Raw genomic sequence first — 20,749 nt, 5'->3', positions numbered from 1 at the left:
GCATGATATAAACTTGCCATTAAAAAAGACTGATATGTTCTCAGAATTGCAAGTTTATATCTTACAGTTCTGAATTAATAACTCACAATTACGTATTATTCTGACTTTTTCTCTCAGAATTGAGATATACCCTGAACTCGCAATTTTGCCTTTTTTTTTTAGAAAGAATTGTGAGATATAAATTCTGACTTTTTCTCTCAGAATTGCATGATTAAAACTCACAATTTAAACATTTTTTTTGGAATTGTCAGGTATAAACTTACAAATTAACATAACGTCAGATTTACTAAATATAAACTCACAAATCTGATAAAAAAAAAAAGTCACAATTGCGAATTTGTATCACACAATTCTGAGATATAAACTCGTAATTCAGACTTTTTTTCTCAGAACTGTGAGATATAAACTAGCAATTCTGACTTTTTCTCTCAGAGTTGCGTGATTGAAACTTCCAATTCTGACTTTTTTTTTAGAATTGCATGATATAAACGCAATTGTAAGATATAAACTCGCAATTCTGACGTTTTTCTCTGAATTGTGTAATATAAATTCACAGTTGTGAATTATAAAGTCATTATTGCGAGATATAAACTCAATTCAGAGCTTTTTCCTCAGAATTGCATGATATAAACTCGCAGTTGAAAAAAGACTGATATGTTCTCAGAATTGCATGTTTATATTTTACAATTCTGAATTAATAACTCACAATTACATGTTATTCTGACTTTTTTCTCAGAATTGTGAGATATAAACTAGCAATTCTGACTTTTTCTCTTAGAGTTGCGTGATTGAATCTTCTAATTCTGACTTTTTTTTCAGAATTGCATGATGTAAACGCAATTGTAAGATATAAACTCGCAATTCTGAAGTTTTTTCTCTGAATTGTGTAATATAAACAGTTGTGAATTATAAAGTCATAATTGCAAGATATAAACTCTCAATTCAGACTTTTCCTCAGATATAAACTTGCAACTGAAAAATTCTCAGAATTGTGAGTTTATATAATTCTGAATTATATAATCACAACTTGCAACTTTTTTTCTCAGAACTAAGATATAAACTCGCAATTTTGACTTTTTCTTTCAGAATTGAGATGTACCCTAAACTTGCGATTTTGTCTGTTTTCTTAAAATTGTGAGATATAAACTCGCAATTCTGGCTTTTCCCCAGAATTGTCATATAAACTCAATTCTGACTTTTTCTCTCAGAGTTGCCTTATTAAAACTCACAATTCAAACTTTTTTTCTCAGAATTGTTAGGTATAAACTTACAAATGTGTGTTATAAAGTCAGATTTACTAAATATAAACTCACAATTCTGATAAAAAAAAGTCACAACTGCGAATTTGTATCACACAATTCTGAGATATAAACTCGCAATTCTGGCTTTGTCTTTCAGAATTGTGTGATTAAAACTAGCAATTCAAACTTTTTTCTGAGAATTGCATGATTAAAACTCGCAGTTTAAATCTTTTTTAGAATTGTGAGACGTGAACTCACAATTGCGTGTTAGAAAGTCAGAATTAGAAAATGTAAACTCACAATTCTGAAAAAAAAAAAACAATTGCGAATTTGTATCACAATTTTGAGAAATAAACTCGTGATTCTGACTTTTTCTATCAGAATTGTGTGTGCGTTTATCTTTCTGTCAAGTTTTTCGTACTGTACAGAAGTAGTTATGGTTAGGTTTTGAGGTAGGAGTGGGATTAGTGACTATAAAAATATTTTCAATGCTATATTGTTACTAAAATTGTCATTTCCATGCATATTTCATGCAATTCCATGAAATACCTATGTATGAACAATGGTATATGTGCAATATCAGATTCAAAACCGTTTGAGATCGCTGCATTCCTCGTTTTAAAAGAAACTCCCCCCTTTTGTTTCTGAAACAATACCAAGAAGCTTCTTATTTGATTACCTGAACTCTCCGCTGTAGTGATCTGAGATATTCAATGAGACGTCCATAGGGGGCTCTCAGACAAGCGTCTAGCCGATTGGTTTTACACAGCAGGAGAGTTAAAAAGCCTGTTTTTGCCATCCAGGATGAGCAAGTGTGTATGATTGGGCTCGTTCCAAAAATGCAAATGTTTATCAGCAGACGCTGCAGAGGCCTAATGAGTTTTAATCATTCGTCCTTGTTATTCTAATAGTTTGTGTGGCTGAAGGAGGGAGATACACTAGATGGATCCTGATAAAGAAACAGCTGAACTATCCCTTTAAATCACTTTAAATAAACAATCATGTGCCTACTGTACATCATCAGCTGTGAAAGTATGACTGAAATCCGTCGCTGTCTATCACTCAGTACCATTAGACACGTTCAGATGTCCCATCGCACACGAGTGAAGGATCTGCTCTTGTGGCTTTGCTTCGGATCTGACCCACAAATAATCTTGTCAGATATTTGGCACAACCCTGTCAGAATCCTTCCCGCCGCTGCTTGAGAAATGTCCGATGAGACACGACACGGCCCCATTTGTCACACGGTGCCATGACCCAAAATGCGCCGGGCCGCAGGGATGTTATTATTTGGGCCAGTGTCTCATAACAGACTTTATCAAGAGGATGTTCTCAACATTATTTAAAGGTGATCAGTGATTTCCACTAAGCCACTAATTGGCTGTTGTCGTGTCATATCATCAGACTCTAATTGCAAATCACAGATCAGAGACCAGGGTTGTGCTGAAAATTCAGCTTTGCATCACATGAATAAATTGCACACACATTTATTAATTAAACAGGAGCCAGTTTTTCATTTCTGCATTCTGCCCTGTCAGAGTAAGCATTCAAATTTGAGTCTGTCCGTTTTAGGTCATCTTCTCCATATTGCTTCCTGTCTTCTCTCTCGTTGTTTCTGCTTCTAAAAGGCCAGAATGATAGATAAAGTTGCTAATGGTGCAGTCAATAGGGAGCGATTTTCAGATATCACCCCACAGAGACACTTTAGACCTGAAGGAGCTTCTTGTCTTTTACGGTACAGTGAGTGTTGCCAGCAGACCAACAGAAGCGAAGACATCCACAGGTGAATGCAAATGTCTACAGGAAGATAAAAAGATGAAATGGTTATCACTACGATCACTAATGCATATTTGTGTTTTTTTTGAATGTCACTCTGTTATTTCAAAATAATTTATTTATTTCTCTCACACAGGTTTTTCATTCTGATGTGATCTATTTCAGACATGATGTTTTTCAAATCACATAAAAAGTGCTCTTTGCAATGTAAATCATTTAATCAGTATTAATCAGCATTTTTGTCTTGTCTTACTTTATTATAAGCGTGTTTCTTAAAGAAGTCCACTTCCAAAACAAAGATTCATATATAATGTACTCACCCCCTTGTCATCCAATATGTTCATGTCTTTCTTTCTTCAGTCATAAAGAAATTATGTTTTTTGAGGAAAACATTTCAGCATTTTTCTCCATATAACGGACTGATATGGTGCCCCGATTTTCCAAAATGTAGTTTAAATGCGGCTTCAAACGATCACAAATGCGGTTGTAAACGATCCCAGCTGAGGAAGAAGGGTCTTACCTAGTGAAACGATCGGTTATTTTAATAAAAATAATACAATTTAAATACTTCTTTATTCTCAAACGCTTGTCTTGCCTTTCTCTCCCTGAACTCTGTGTATTCCGGCTCAAGACAGTTATGGTATGTCAAAAAACTCCCATCGTATTTTCTCCTTCAACTTCAAAAATCATTACATCGCTGCAGAAGTACCGACACAGTCTTTGTAAAGTGAACATGCAAAAAAGATCAAACACACTTGACAAAACAGGTAAAACAGCGATATAGGGTGATTTTGAAGTTGAGGGAGAACGTGAGATGGGAATTTTTCGACATACCCTAACTGTCATGAACAGGAACAAAAAACAGTCCAGGCAGAGTAAGACAAGATGAGCGTTTGACATTAAAAAGTATATAAATTGTATTATTTTTATTAAAACAACCGATTGTTACACTAGATAAAACCCTTCTTTCTCGGCTGGGATCAACCACATTTGGGATCATTTGAAGCCAAAAAACCTAATTTGTTTATGACTGAAGAAAGAAAGACATGAACATCTTGGATGACAAGGGGGTGAGTACATTATATGTGAATCTTTGTTTTGGAAGTGGACTTCTCCTTTAAAGATTTTACTTGACCTTTATTGCTCGCATGCTTTTATTTATTTATTTTTTAAATATTTTATTTTATTTTTTTAACCATGTTTTAGTAGATTTTTGTATACTTAATATTTTTTAATTCTTCATATTTTTTATAAAGCATGTTTCTTTCAGAATTGTACGTAAGACATTCAGCACGGGTTTTTTGTTTATTTATTTATTTATTTTTAACCGTGTTTCTTCCAGAATTGTACTTGAGACCTTCATTACTCATACAGTGCTCATATAGTGTGTGTGTGTGTGTGTGTGTGTGTGTGTGTGTGTATATATATATATATATATGTGTGTGTGTGTGTGTGTGTATTTTTGATTTTTTTAAACCATGTTTCTTCTAAATTCTTCATATTCATTCATAAAGCATGTTTCTTCCAGATTTAAACTTGAGGCAATTTAATTTAATTTAATTTAATTTAATTTAATTTAATTTTATTTAATTTTATTTAATTTAATTTTATTTTATTCTATTGTAAAGCGTATTTCTATACGATTTTTGCTTGAGACCTTTATCAGGCATACACTATTTTAATATTTTATTTTTTATATTTTATTTTTAAAGCATGTTTCTTTTACTGTACTTCACTCACACACTATTTTTATTTTATGTTTTATTTTTAATATTTTAAAGCATGTCTTTTTATTGTGTACTTCATCAGTCATACCAGTCATACTATATACATTTTTTATTACATATTACAATACCTAAAAAAGATACATTTACTTGCTAAAAATAGCTTAATAGATATTACTTGTTGTAATAGAATAAATCCTGAAATACGTTTTTTTTTTTTTTTGTCTTACCTCTTTGGCAAATGTTTTTTTATTTAATAAATTCTGCTACATTTATGGTGAAAAACAAGAAAAATATTTACAATTGGGTAAAAAATTATAGTTTTAAAGTCCTAAAAAGTCTATTATCTTAACACAGTTTTACTTCTCCAGTAAATGTATGAGCATGTTTTAGCTCTAAACACATGAAATACTGATTACAAAAGCAATTTTTTGCAGTGCAGTCAAACGGTTTTTCCTGTTTAAGTGGGCGGTTCTGAGCTGGGATGTGAATCAGACTATGCTGTTAGTCAGACGTCTGACTACACAAGACTAATAAGCTGATAACATTAAATAAAGGGCTGGAAAAATTCCCATAACCCTCAGCACACACTCTCCCTCACACACATTTATCTCCTCTTCCTCCTCTCACTGTAATTTTGCTCATTTTTATATTTCTTAGAGGCATTATAAAATCATTTATCCTGCTCCCTTCCGCCCCCTTTGTGACAGAAACTCTTCGGTTCTTTTTCTTTTTTCTTCCACAATATATATTATTCCCTCTTTTCTCCGCCTTCTCAGTTCACGGATTACTGTCATATTTTCTCTTCACTTTTTTCTGGATCTAAAGTATTACCCTTCCAAACTTCAAACTTTTCAACTGTGCTTCCAAACACCAGTTTCAAAAGGACATAAGAAAGCGGCGATCGCTTTCTTTCAGAGCTTTTGGTGGTTTTCAACACCACATCTCCTCACCTCCCACCTAAATCTCCTCAGCTCTGAACGTCTTACGGACGCTCTGTGACTCAGACCTCACCTAAACTCTTATGGACTGTAATGTCACGACGGGGTCAGTTCGCTTATATTTGACCAGACGGTTATATATTTCACATGTGTTTTAGTCAGTTTAACTGAATTAGATGGCCGCTCTCCGTTCTCAGTGAAAATGAATCACTTTTGTGAGCAGCTGCCTGCGTTTTATTTCACCGCCCCCTCTCACTTCACTGCTGCACCACAGAAATTAAATCAATTTTTGTCCTTCAAAAAAGTTTCTTCACCTAATTAAAAAATGCCAATGAGGCAGTATATCACAGGTCAACTTAATCAAATAATGAATTAGATGTGCTTCCATGCCTAATAAACATTTATTAATGCAGTGAAGTTATATTTTATAATAATGCATGTTTCTTAAGAGTTTTTATTTGAAACGTTATTATTTTTATTATTTTATTTTTTTATACCCTATTTTTTTTATTACAAAACATGTTTCTTTTGTACTTGAGAGCTTCAGCACTCATACAATATTGATTTTATATTTTATTTTGTTTTATTTTTGATTTATTTTTTAAACCATTTATTTATTTATTTATTTTTTTCTTCATTGTGCTTTTCGTCATGTTTCTTTCATATGCTTTTTGTTTATTTTTTCATACTTTATATTCTTCTATTAAGCATGTTTCTGCAGGATTTTGAACTTCATCATGCATACAATATTTTATTTTATATTTTATTATAAAGCATGTTTTCTAGGGTTTTTATTTGAGACGTTTATCACTCACATGCATTTTTTATGATTATTATTACTCTTATTATTTATTTTTTATATATATCTTTTTTTTATCATAAAGCTTTCTTTGGGATTTTATACTTGAGAACTTCATTTATACAATATTCATTCATTTTTAGTTTTTTTTTTTTTTATTTAATTTTATTTATTTATTTATTTTTATTAAGCATGTGTCTGCAGGATTTATGTGAGACCTTCATCACTCATACAGTATTTTATTTTATTTTATATTATTTTATTATTAAGCGTGTTTCTTTAGGGTTTTTATTTGAGATGTTTTTCACTCACTTGCAATTTTTATTATTACTATAATTATTTATACTTTATACACTATATAATTTATTTATAAAACATATTTCTTCAGGATTTTGTACTTGAGAACTTCATCACTCATACAATATTTATTTTATTTTATTTTTTAAAGCATGTTTTTTAGGATTTATTTTGTTGTAAAACTTTTTGTTTTGTTTTTTTAAACCATGTTTCTTCATTATGTACTTCATCACTCATAATTTTTTTTTTATACTTTTATACTTTATATTCTTTTATTAAGCATGTTTCTGCAGGATTTTGTTGGTGAGACCTTTATCACTCATACAGTTTTTTTTATTTTATTTGTTATATTGTTATATTATAAAGCATATTTCTTTAGAATTTTTATTTGAGACTTTCACTCAAACTCTATTATATATATATATATATATATATATATATATACATATATATATATTTAGAGTACTATGGACTTCATCAAGCATACTTTTTAATTTTTTTTAATTTATTTTATTTTATTATAAAACATTATAAAACACTTGAGACCATTATCACTCATAAGTAATTAATAATTATTTGGCGTATTTGTTATATTTCAGTATATATTTTTTGTTTTTTGTTTAGATTATTCTATTATTTTAAACATGTTTCTTTATGATTTTTACCTGACCTTTATTACCCATACACTATTTTAATATTTTATTTTTTATATTATTTTATTATAAAGCACATTTCTTTAGAATTTTATGAGACCATCACTCAAATTCTATTTATTATATAATATATCTAATTGTTTTCATTTAATATTTATATTTATTTGATTATTTATTCATTTTAAATGTAGATTATTTTATTATTTTAAACGTCACATTACACACACTTTTTATTTGTTTTATATGTATTTTGAAGCATGTTCAGTATAATTGAATATGCAGTATAATTTATTTTTATTTTTATTTATTATTTTTTTCAAGAGAAAGAAAAAGAGAGAGAGTTTGGTATGTTGTTTTTTTTTTTTGGATATACGTGCCTAAGAAAGCTGTGAGTCACTTTGTCCTTCAGATGACACAGCCACTCATTTTAGCAAAATTTCATTTAGTTAAAAATGTGTGCATAAACTGTTAAATATGTGCCCCCCCTGAAATGCTAAATGACCCCTTAAGCATCGAAACATTTCCTAAAAAATTGAAAACATTTTCGCTGCTATTTTGAAATATAAGCTTGGCCCTAGTGAGCTGCCTTGCTGTCTAAAGCAGCATCCTAACCAAGATGGATCCTCACCAGCGACTGATTTGGAACGCTCTGCATAGGCAGCATCGACATGACTCAGATTGAATAAATGTGTTAACAAGTTAACGGCAACATGCAGCGTTAATGCATTAACTTCAGCAGCTCTAATGTTGAGCAATCGTCTCTCCGCAGGTTCTTTGTCTCTGAGTGTGTTCCTGGTATCGGTGGGTTTAACCGTGTGTGTCGTGTGGCTGGTGGCGCTATGCGGGGTCTGTGGATGGTGCCAACGCAAACTGGTGAGTGATGTCACTTCCTGCACAACAGGACATTTTTACTGTCTTAAACAGATGTGATAATAGACATTGACATCTGTTAGTGTGTAAGATTGCATATCCAGTCAGCTATGTAAGAGCTGATATGCTTATGTAGTGTCTTCAGTTTCATGGCTGTTTGTCTAATACACCCTGACAACAATCTACTAACATCTGAAAGATGAATGCATAAAAAAATGCATGTGTTCTGTTCCAAAACCTAGTAGGCTGACCATGTAGGCAACATTTTAATACACTGTAAACATGATCCTAGCATTTACAGAAAGGCAGTTTAATTGTACCTAAGATTCCAGGCAGTCTTCGCAAGTATGTCTTGTGGAGAATGCAATGTACAACAAGCTCATTAAAAAAAAATAATAATAATAAAACATTTAATTAACCTCAGTTGTATTGGTAACAGTTTTAATTAGGGCTGTCAAATGATTAATCGCGACTAACTGCAGACAAAATAAAAGTTTGGGTTTGCCTAATATATGTGTGTACTGTGTGTAATTATTATGTATATATAAATACACACAAATTAATGCATATATTTAAAAGAAATATGTTATTTATGAACAAAAAAAAAAAAAAAAAAAAATATATATATATATATATATATATATATATATATATATATAATATAAATGATATAAAATTATAATAAATACATGTACTTGTAAATATTTCTTAGATATATACATGAATGTGTTTGTATTTATATGCATAATAATTACACGCAGTAATCACAGTAACTCAAACTTTTTTTGTATGCAGTTAATCGCAATTAATCGTTTGACAGCCTTAGTTCTAATTAAATAATGTAATTAAAAATTAACTATTTTTTTATTTGCGTATACTACACTACTCTTCAAAAAGTTTGAGATCAGTATGGTTTTTAATGTTTTTAAGTCTCTTATGCTTATCAAAGCTACATTTATTTGATAAAAAATAAAGGTAAAAACATTAATGTTGTGAAATATTATTGCAATTTAAAACAACAGTTTTCTATTTTAATGCACTTTAATATATAATTTAAGATCAATGCACACTGAGTCCGAAATTTCCGTCTGAAATTTTCATTTCATTCATGTTTACACACTGCCTCCGAAACTTTCGTCCATTATAAAAAATTCAGATCAGGTTCGATTTTCTGCATTTTCAAGCATTGTGATAGGAAAGGATGACAAATACAAAAAAAAAAAAAAAAAAAAAAAAACGCATTTGAAAATTCTGGACTCAGTGTGCAGTGACCTTTATTCTTGTGATGCAAAGCTGAATTTTCATCAGTCATTACTCTAGTCTTCAGTGTCACATGATCTTTCAGAAATCATTTTAATATGCTGAACCTGTGATATGCACTTCAGGATTCTTAGAGGAATGAATTAATGAATAAAACAAAACAAAACAGCATTTATTCAAAATCTTTTGTAACAATATACTCTACTGTTTTTTTTTCCATTTCACTTTATTTTAATGGTCACTTTAACACATTTTGTTAACATAACTTTTACTGCATAACTCTGCATATAAAAGGTAAAATGTGGGTTTCCTCCTCTTTCTATCTAGTTGGTTATCATGTCTCTCTTTTGTGATGTCTTTAGCTCAACCAGATTAAGTTAGGAGTCAAATCTTCATTGTGATTGGTTGATCAGGGACCAATTAGTGACCAGGCATTGCTCATATTATAAAAACATAAAATTGTATTGGTTTAATGAAGAAATCCATTTCAATAGATGCAGGGTCTGAAAGGGTTAAAATATATTAAAATAAAAAAAAAAGTTATTTTAGATTCTAATATGTTTTCACAATATTTTATTGCATTTTTCACCAAAAAAAAGCAGCCTTGGTGAGCATGAGAGACTAAAAAAGGAGAAACAGATAAGTAAATAAATAATTACAAATTACAGACCACAAACTTCTACATGATAATGTATTTACCGTTGAGGTCAAAAGTTTACATACACCTTGCAGAATCTGCAATATGTTAATTATTTGACCAAAATAAGAGGGATCATACGAAATGCATGTTGTTTTTTATTTAGTACTGACCTGAATAAGATATTTTACATAAAATGCATTTACATATTTCTGTGTTGTTACTGATCCACAGATGTGTTTTTTGTTTAGTGATAGTTGGTCATGAGTCCCTTGTTTGTCCTGAACAGTTAAACTGGCCGCTGTTGTTCAGTAAAATCCTTCAGGTCACACAAATTCTTTGGTTTTTGAGCATTTTTGTGTATTTGAACCCTTTACAACAATGATTGTATGAGTCTGAGATGCATCTTTTCACACTGAGGACAACTGGGGACTCATATGCAACTATTACAGAAGGTTCAAACGCTCACTGATGCTTCAGAAGGAAAAACGATGCCTTAAGACTGAAGATCTCTACATTTTTTTATTTTGCCTAAATATCATGTTTTTTTTTCATTTAGTCCTGCCCTTCAGAAGCTACAGAAGACACTTGTTTCACAGAATACAAAATAAGTTAAATACCCTGATCTTCAAATTCCAAAAGTTTTCACCCCCTTAATACATCGTATTTCCTTCTGAAGCATCAGTGAGCATTTAAACCTTCTGTAATAGTTGCATATGAGTCCCTCAGTTGTCTTGAGTGTGAAAAGATGAATCTCAAAATCATACAGTCATTGTTGGAAAGGGTTCAAATACACAAAAATGCTGAAAAACCAAGGAATTTGTGGGACCTAAAGGATTTTTCTGAAGAACAGCAGGCAGTTTAACTGTTCAGGACAAACAAGGGACTCATGAACAACTATCACTAAACAACAAAAGCACAGCTCTGGATCATTCAGGTAGCAACACAGTATTAAGAATCAAGTGTATGTAAACTTTTGAATAGGGTCATTTTTATACATTCAACTGTTATTTTCTCTTGTGGACTGTTATTGTCTCATTTTGTATGATCCCTCTTATTCTGGTCAAATAATTCACATTTTGCAGATTCTGACCTCAACTGTAACTCCCAACTCAGTCAGTTTCAGTCAGAATGCTGCCTTAGAAGACAGCTGCTTATTTAGGTAGCTCCCTAGGTTTTGGAACAGACCTATGATGTCATCAAGTTTGAAATTTAAACCTGCTATAGCCGCGTGCTCAGTTATAAAAAATAGGGAGTTGCCTTGGGGTCATCTAATTATTTTTGCTTCCCATTTCTTCAAATTGGTGTTCTGCACACAAATGAATTGACGGAAAACCAAAAACGTAATGAAAGGATTTAAATGCCGTATTGTTAGTATTGCAGAAGGAGGAGGGGCATGACATGCCCTAGTTTGTGTTTACATCAGACCTCGATCCAGATTGCCTTTCAACAGTTGTAAATCTTATTTTCTGTCTGGATAATTAGTCGTTGAGCCTGTAGTTTTCCATTCAGCCTCAGCATCTGCAAAACAAGATTTGCCATTCAACTCATGTAAAGCAATTCAGTGCAAGGCGGCCAAATGAGACTGAATCGTGAGGGAGGAAAGAACGTGTATTATGGAAAAAGAATAATTAGGCTAAATGATTTATATATCAACATGAAAATGTGACTACACCCACTTTTTGATTAATAGCCAGTTGATAAATAGAATCCACAAACAGAATTAATCACCTGTGCTCAGTTTAATTGAATTACCCTCTTCCCAAAATAAACAGATCACCTATTATTCAAAACTAATTACCTTTAACACATTTAATGTGCCACTTGCTTTTTGCCTAGAAGAGCGGCCGAACGTGGAGGCATGGGTTCACAACACGTGCGTAATACAAATCCACGTTTTGCATTCGTCAGCTGAGACAAGTGATGGGTTTTGAGTTGGTCAGTGCAGGCCAGACGGAGGAAGTGAAAAGGAGGAAATGAGAGGAGGAGTGAGAGGCAGACGGGAAGACTGCAGGGTGGCTAAAAAGAGATTTCAAGCTTTAATTACACTCAGTAATGGCTTCCCCACCACGTGCCTGGGCCTGCGGGCATCTACCGTCTTAATGTTATTACAATGAGGGATTACAAACTCACATTTGTCACATTTTCTTATGCATTTTTTGCTCGTCCTCGTTTTTTGCTTGTTTTCATATCTAAACCAGAATGTTATTGTTCCCCCGCCTCTGTTTTCATTGCTGTTTGGTGAACGGAAAATTATTAGCAAAATAGTTTTGGCATCAAAATAATGATGTTTTCACACTTAGAGCTTCTTGGTGTGGACCTGGCCTGTCACTGGGGAAAATTTGAGATTGTTGTCCTGGGAACTGTGTCAATTATTTGGCAAAACCTAGACTGTAAAAAATAAAAAAACACAATTTGTTGAGTCAGCTTAAAATAATTTGTTACCCTGCGGCCTTAAAACTTTAAGTTCAGTCAACTAAAATAAGTTTAGTCAACTTGAAATGATAAGTTGTACTAAGTAACAACTTAGATATTTGTGTTTGCTAAACTTAACAGATGGGTAAGTAACCCAGCTGCCTTAAAATTTTAAGCTGATTCAACTAAGTTGTCACTTAGTATAATTTAACATTTCAAGTTGAATAAACTTTTTTTGAGTTGACTGAACTTAAAATTTTAAGGTAGCCAGGTTACAAATTATTTTAAATTGACTCAACAAATTGTTTTTTACAGTGTAGTGATTATTAATGCAAAATTACATATGTGACTGATTTCTTGTGTGAAACTCATGAAAAATGGGTGTTTCATCAACTTCAAATGTATTTACATTCTAAACATTATTCAAAAGTGAACATGAATGTCTCACAAGAAAATGTAGTCATTTTCTGTGCTTTATATATATATATATATATATATATATATATTTGGAATAAAATGTACGGCTCCTTTGTCTTGCTAAGGTTAATTTCTTTGCTAGAATGATATTTATTCTAATAACGCACTTTTAGTGAGATTTGACATTTACAGCTTTCATATTTCATCTTGTCTATTTGGTAAACAAGTTAAATATCATACTCCTTATTTTTTTGTACTTTAAGATTGAAAGTCTGAGTAAAACAATATAATCTAAAAATAACATATTTAATATGTTAATACAATATAATAGGATAATATTCATATAAGAAATGCAGGAAAATTACATGAAGGATTCTGTTTTGAATGTTTCTGTTTTGAATGTGGTTGTTTATTTTAGTAAGGTTTATATATTGTTATAGAATTTATTAATATTTTTAATTAGCTTTTATTTCTATTTTAATGCAATTGTATTAGTTTTTTTTATATTTCTGTTTTTTTTTCTATTAATTTTAGTACTTGAGCTTAAATATGTTTTATTTTATAAAATATATTTCATAAATATTGTATTTTTAATTAGCCAAAACAACATTTTCTAACTTTTGTAATTTGTAAAAAAAAAACAAACAAACAAAAAAAAAATGTAATAATAATAATATTAATAAATAAATAAATAAATAAATAAATAAATAAATAAATAAATAATAAAAGTCCTGTTGAAGAAACACCCAATTATACTTTGATTAGGACCATTAAGTATTTTTGTTTTTTTGCATGGAGACATTATGTTCATGATAATTAAGCACATGTTCACAGCAAATTCTCATTATCATAATGCATCCAGATGTTTTGCTTTTGAGTTTTTATAATTACCATTATTGATGGAAAAAGGGGCTTTATGCAAATCAGCAAAATTAAAGGTATAAATGTCAAAAGTAGGTATAAATTCTGCACCTTGTTTATTTATTTACACTACCAGTCAAAAGTTTTTTTTAATGTTTTAATTAATACAAGTATTACTTTCTATAAAGAAATAATAGAAAGTAATATTTCTATTTAACAAGAATGCTTAAGAAGTGATCAATTTCACATAAATGCTATTCTTCTGAACTTTCTATTCATCGAAGAAAAAAATCTACTCAGCTGTTTTCAACATAATAATAATAGTAAATGATGTTTGAGCAGAAAATCAGATTCTTGGAAAGAGTTCTGAAGGATGCTAAAGATTCAGCATTGAAATCACAGGAATAAATTACATTTTAAAATATATTCAAATAGAAAATAGTTATTTTAAATACTAAAAATATTTTAAAATTGTACTGTTTTTGCTGTACTTTGGATCAAATAAATGCAGGCTTGGTGAGCAGAAGAGACTTCTTTTAAAAAAAAAAAAAAAACTTAAAAATATTACTGTTCAAAAACTTTTGACTGGTAGTGTATATTGACATTACAGTCATTTATTTATCATCAAGATTTTTTGCATGACAGTAATGCCAATTTGAGGGTAAAATGTGCTTGAGTGTCAAATAAATAATATCACAATCCAGAAAGCGTAATTGTCCTACAACACATTTCCTTGGTTCAAGCAAAAAGCTGCTGATGAGTCGTCCTTATCCAAACCACTTTACAAACTGACTTTGACTGTTGCTGCAAATAGGGATTAGTGTTGTTGTTTTAATTAAAGCGTCTGCGGTCAGTCTTTTGATCAACGGCAGCAGAACAACAGATCCTTAATGAGTGAATAAGCTGGGATGTGTTATGTAAGGCAGCACAGCGAGAGTCTCCCTGGCCTTTATGTTTCTCATACCTCATACTGCCACGCCGCGGGGCTCACTAATGATTCATATGTTTTTTTGCCCACAACACCCCACGCTCCGTGCCGACAGACTGCCTGCTTTCTCCTTCTCCTCCCAAATAGAGTTGACAGTGCTGGGCGGTTTCAGGTCAAGACTACAGAGTTTCTCTCTGTCTGATCCAGTTCTGACTCCCTGAGCAGAGGGAATCTGGAGAATGCTGAGAGACGAGACATCAGCATGTTGAAATTTTACAGAAAGCCTGCTGAAGTTGATGTCTTGTATCTGCTGAAATTATATACTGCACATCAAATGCTTTACATTCATACTGTGAAAAGGTCTGTTGTCAAGATTTTTCTGTTTTTATTTATTTACAGCCTTTCAACCTTTCCTTATATCCATCTTACCATCGATACATCCATGTTTACATCCATAATGACTTATTTTCAGTTTCTATCTATCTATCTATCTATCTGTCTATCTATCTATCTATCTATCTATCTATCTATCTATCTATCTATCTATCTATGTATCTATCTATCTATCCATCATCTGTCCTTCTGTCTGTCCATCTATCTATCTATCTATCTGTCTGTCTATATATCTCTCTATCTATCTCTCTATCTGTCCTTCTATCTATCTATCTATCTATCTATCTATCTCTTCATCATCCATCATTCTGTCTTTCCATCTATCTGTCATCTATCTGTCATTCTATTTATCCACCGATCTATCCATCATCTGTCGTTCTGTCTATCCATCATCTGTCGTTCTGTCTGTCCACCTGTCTATCCATCATCTGTCGTTCTGTCTATCCACTTGTCTGTCCATCATCTGTCGTTCTGTCTATCCACCTGTCTGTCCATCATCTGTCGTTCTGTCTATCCACTTGTCTGTCCATCATCTGTCGTTCTGTCTATCCACCTGTCTGTCCATCACCTGTCGTTTTGTCTATCCATCTATCTATCATCTATCAGTCATTCTGTTTATCCACCTATCCATCATCTGTCATCCATCTATCCACCTATCTATCTGTCATTCTATCATCAGTCGTTCTGTCATCCATCTATCATCATCTGTCTTCTGTCTATCCATCATCTGTCTTTCTGTCTATCCATCATGTTATTCTGTCTATCCATCTGTCTATCCATCTATCATCTATCTGTAATTCTATTTATCCACCTATCTATCCATCACCTGTCATTCTGTCATCCATCTGTCTATCATCTCTCATTCTATACACAGATCTATCCATTATTCGTTGTTCTGTCTATCCACCTATCCATCCATCATTCGTCATTCTGTCATCCATCTGTCTATCCGTCTGTCATCCTCTCTATCCACCTATCTATCCTTTTGTCTGTCATTCTATCTATCCACCTATCTATCCATCATCTGTCATTCTATCCATTAATTTGTCATTCTGCCTATCCATTATCCAACTATCTATCTATCATTTGTCGTTCTGATCTATCATCTGTTGTTCTATCCATCTATATATCCATCATCTTTCATTCTATGCATCATCTATCAGTTGTTCTGTCCATCCATCTATCTGTCCATCATCAGTCGTTCTGCCTATCCAACTATTGTTCTATCCATCTATCTATCCATCATCTGTCGTTCTGTCTATCCGTCTGCCTATCCATCATCTGTTGTTCTGTCCATCTATATGTCCATCATCTTTCGTTCTATGCATCATCTGTTATTCTGTCCATCCATCTATCTGTCCACCATTAGTCGTTCTGCCTATCCATCTATTGTTCTATCCATCTGTCTTTCCATGATCTGTCATTCTGTCTATCCCCCTATCTATCCATCGTTCTGTCTATCCATCATCTGTCATTCTGCCTATCAATCTATCCATTTGCTGTGCTGTTTTGCATCTGTCTCTCCACCTGTTGTTCTATCCATCTATTCATTATTTATACATTGTTCTGTGTATCCACCTATCTATTCATCTGTCTGTTGTTCTGTGTATCTATCGTTCTGTCATTTTGTTGTCATTATGTTTTTTTTGTTTATCTTTCTGTTTGTCGATCTCTCTCACCTCATCACTCATTCTATCGTACACCGTTTCATAAATTACATTTATATTAATAGATTCTTGTCCATCTTTCTTTGTCTAACACTTTTCTTTCTGATGTGACTGGTGGGAATCATTTTCACTATGAAATCATGTAAATAAGATGAAGGAGAGGAATGCAGAGTGTCACTGAGGAGATCTGAGGATGCAGCACTCTCTCTCTCTCTCTCTCTCTGTGCTCTTAACATGTGAGAAAGAGCTGGATCTGTTGTGAAGCGACCACCTGTGAAAGATCTCCTCCCTCTCTCTGGCTTTCTCTATCAGCCAATGATGTCATATTTCCCCATGCTCATTCGCCTTTCTTTTGTGATTGTGAATTCTGTTTGAAAACCCACTCCTACTCTGCCTTTGCTGTTTTTCTCCTTGATTTTTTTCTTTCCCTTTGCTTTTTTTCCCACACTTGATAGCGTACTGCATGCCTGTCAGACATCTACACTAGTATTTCTTATCTTAAACAACTGTGTCTGCGTGAGTGGAGGTGCAGAAAGTATGACATACTATATATTTTGTTTTCGTTTATGGAACCAAAACAGAAACTGAATATCATTTGTCATATATATTCGTTTTTGCATATAGTATTAGTCTTAAATTCAACATGAAATAATAATTACCTCTATTTACTTCCATAATACACATGTTCTCATGCATAAGTAACTGTTACGACCCGTTGTCTAGGGGTTAGATGCGCGTGCGCATGTAAGTGACGGGATTCCAGATACAACAGATCACCAAAACACAAAACTATAAAGTTAAATCATTTATTAATGAAAATAGATAAGAAAATATATTTATATAAAGAAATGGAGCAATGGTTTCAGGGTGAACCAAGGCCAAAATAACAAACAAAATCCACTAGAAAATAAAGTCATATAAATAACCTGTAAATAAAGAAAATAAAATTACAAATAACTTCCCTTCCTCCCTAAACGAAAACACATCGCAAAAATAATTCAAAAATAAAAGGGCAGGTCACCCCTACGCTCCAAGATCTCAAGCAAACTAAACAAATGTCCTCCAAAACAAACTAGGGTTCGGTTTGTAGCTCGAACCACAGAATAGATCTTATACGATATAAGTTAACAGAATGCGGACACTAAACTAAACAAATCAAAAGAAAACAATCAGTGATCCGTTGTAGCGCTGGAATCCGGAGCTCGCCATGTTTTGAAAACGCCGCCCTTTTATCAGGTGGCTCCAAGTTCACCAACCACGTGGTCCATCCAATAGGGTACCTGTACACACACATACACACAAGCACATGCACATACACAAAGCGAATCGCGCAGATGCGAGGATGTAACAGTAACACAAGTGAAAGTTGTTTTAACTGTATAGCCAGCTTTGATTTATTTTTACAGTCTTTCTCAGCACAGTCTTTGTTTTTACTCTAAAATAGTATAGCTGGATGTGAAGTTGACCCAGTGTTAATGAGCAGGGTAATATGTATGAGACCAGCTATTCTTCATTAATTTTAATTGTATGTTCTCAGTGTAAGTTGACCTTACATTAGCACAACTACACACTAGCCAGTTTCCAGTACTGCATGAACTTTTGTCATTTCAAAAGCCAAAGGTCTTTCAAAGGCAAAGCATTGAGTTCAGTACATCTCTCATGGATGTGTAACCAATGGTTTTGCATTACTGTAATTTAAGGATTTGAAATGGAAAAAAAAAAAAGTTCAGACGACTTCAGTAAGTATAGTTCTTTATAACATGTTTAATTTGTGTGTGTGTGTGTGTGTGTGTGTGTGTGTGTGTGTGTAAATTAACCATAAATACACACATTAAATGGGGCATTTCCAGAGACTGTATTTAAGATTGAATTTAATTTATATACTGTATATTTGATGCATATGGCATTATCAAATTTTATTTTATGGGTCATGGCGAAAGAGCACTTTATTGTTCTAATTTATTCAATATGTGATATAATCAGTATATTCAAATTTGGTTTTTTTTTGTTGTTTTTGTTTGTTTTTTCTATATTTTAGTATTGATAATGTATCGTTTTAAATGTATCATTCATCTTTTAAATTATTGAATAATTTTATTCATTTAATAATTATAAATATTTAATAATTTAATATTTAAATCAAATCTTATAAAATAAATAAACAACAAAAAGTAACATTTTCTCATTTTTATTTAGTTTAACTTGCAATAAAAAGCTAAACCTGAAATAAAAATGTATACCTATTTATATACCTATTTTTAAAAATGACAAAAACATGTAACAAAATCTGTACAATTTTAAATTAAAATGAACAGAGAATATAAAAACTAAACTCTAATTTTAAAAAAATAATATGAAAAAGATAATAGTATATCAAAGATGCTAACAGTTGACTGTTTTGGGGAAAAAAATTAATAATAATCATAATTAGTCAAAATGGATGGTGCAAATGTCTGTAAACAAGGGTTATGATAGTTAAGTTAAAAGAATGATTAACTTTTATAAATATATATTTAATTACTTGAGATAAATACACATTAACAGTGTTTGACATATTAGCACAACACTCTATTTTTATTTTTTTCCAAATAATATTATTTTAAATACTAATATTATTCTGTAAACCACGGTTATTATAGTTAACTAAACTGTTAAAAACATTTCAGTTACTTGAAATATATGTTAACATTGTTTGACCGCTTTAGCTTTACTTTTTATTATTTGTTTTAACTTAAATTCAAATGAACGGAGAATATAAAAACTTAACATCTAATTTATATGAAAAAAAAAGTACATCACAGATGCTGACAGTTGACTGTGTTTTATATATCTCGAGAATAGTCATAATTAGTCAAAATGAATGGTGCCTTTTTATTTTTTGAAAAATATGTAATCTCTTCTGTGACTGTTGAATTTCTCTTACTAAATTCTTCTTCCTGTCATTGCAATTCCAATCCTAAATCCACTTCCTGTGGGGTGTGGCACAAATTCCAGTTCCAGCTCATGTCTCCTAATGCAAATGAGCGTGCTTGTGTCGCAAATCGCAAGATGTTTGTACCTGTGTATGAACACGCTTGTTTCACTTCCTCTTTTGTTACCATTCATTACGTCGGTAGACAGATCATGGCAGAGGAGCGACTGCACGCTGGCAGGCGGCGTAATTTAAATGCTTGAAACTGGCAGGCTATTGCTGCACCCGGGCCAAGACGCTGCTCTTTCTTCCTCCCGTTCGGATCATTTATCATCTCTTACACAACTGCTGCCGGCTGATGGCTTTCAGAGGACTTTGTAATGAATACTCCACCTGCAGAATCACTTTGAGATGGATTGGCCAATCAAGAGATGGTGGGGAGGAGTGCATCTTTGACAGACAGGAAATGATGTAATTAGCCTTTATGTAATTGGTTGCATCGATCAGTAGAGTTGTCTCAGTTGTCTGCCAATACAACAACTGTTTGCATATGGTGCGTTATGGAAGCATATGAGTGTTTTCTCAAGCTGAACTGTAGTCCTTTAGCTCGAAAGTCCATTGAAACAAAGCTTTTCAGTTTTAGGGCTAGTTATGCATGTCTGACTTCGTCTGAGTGTGGGTTTGCACAGCATTTGCCAGAGTCTGTTTTTTGTACATTTTTCTACAGTGTTTCTAGGCGTCACAGGCACATTCAAGAGGTCATTATTAGTCAAAATAAATTTTAATGGTGAAAGAGCATATTATTGCTCTCTAATTTAGTTTTTAGTAGTTAGTAAATTTATATACATACTCTCTCTCTCTCTCTCTCTCTCTCTCTCTCTATATATATATATATATATATATATATATTTTATATACTGTACATTTAATTTTTGATAGAATTTTATAGAATTTAAACA

General features: G+C 32.2%; 1 protein-coding gene across 3 annotated transcripts in view; it reads left to right on the top strand.

Moving 5' to 3' along the window:
* Window positions 1-20,749, top strand: part of syt7b (synaptotagmin VIIb) — a 162,547-nt gene that overhangs the window by 46,238 nt on the left and 95,560 nt on the right. For all 3 annotated transcript variants that reach the window (XR_007828082.1, XM_051114754.1, XM_051114753.1), the window contains exon 2: window positions 8,201-8,304. Coding sequence is in view for 2 of the 3 variants with exons in the window: in XM_051114754.1 (XP_050970711.1) it covers window positions 8,201-8,304 (104 nt within the window). In the remaining variant the exon portion in view is untranslated. The remainder of the gene's footprint in view (window positions 1-8,200; window positions 8,305-20,749) is intronic.

This window comes from Labeo rohita, chromosome 7 (genome assembly GCF_022985175.1).
Source record: "Labeo rohita strain BAU-BD-2019 chromosome 7, IGBB_LRoh.1.0, whole genome shotgun sequence".
Classification (NCBI taxonomy): Eukaryota; Metazoa; Chordata; class Actinopteri; order Cypriniformes; family Cyprinidae; genus Labeo; species Labeo rohita.
Note: the sequence above shows the minus strand (reverse complement) of the source record. Positions and strands in the feature narration are given on the sequence as shown.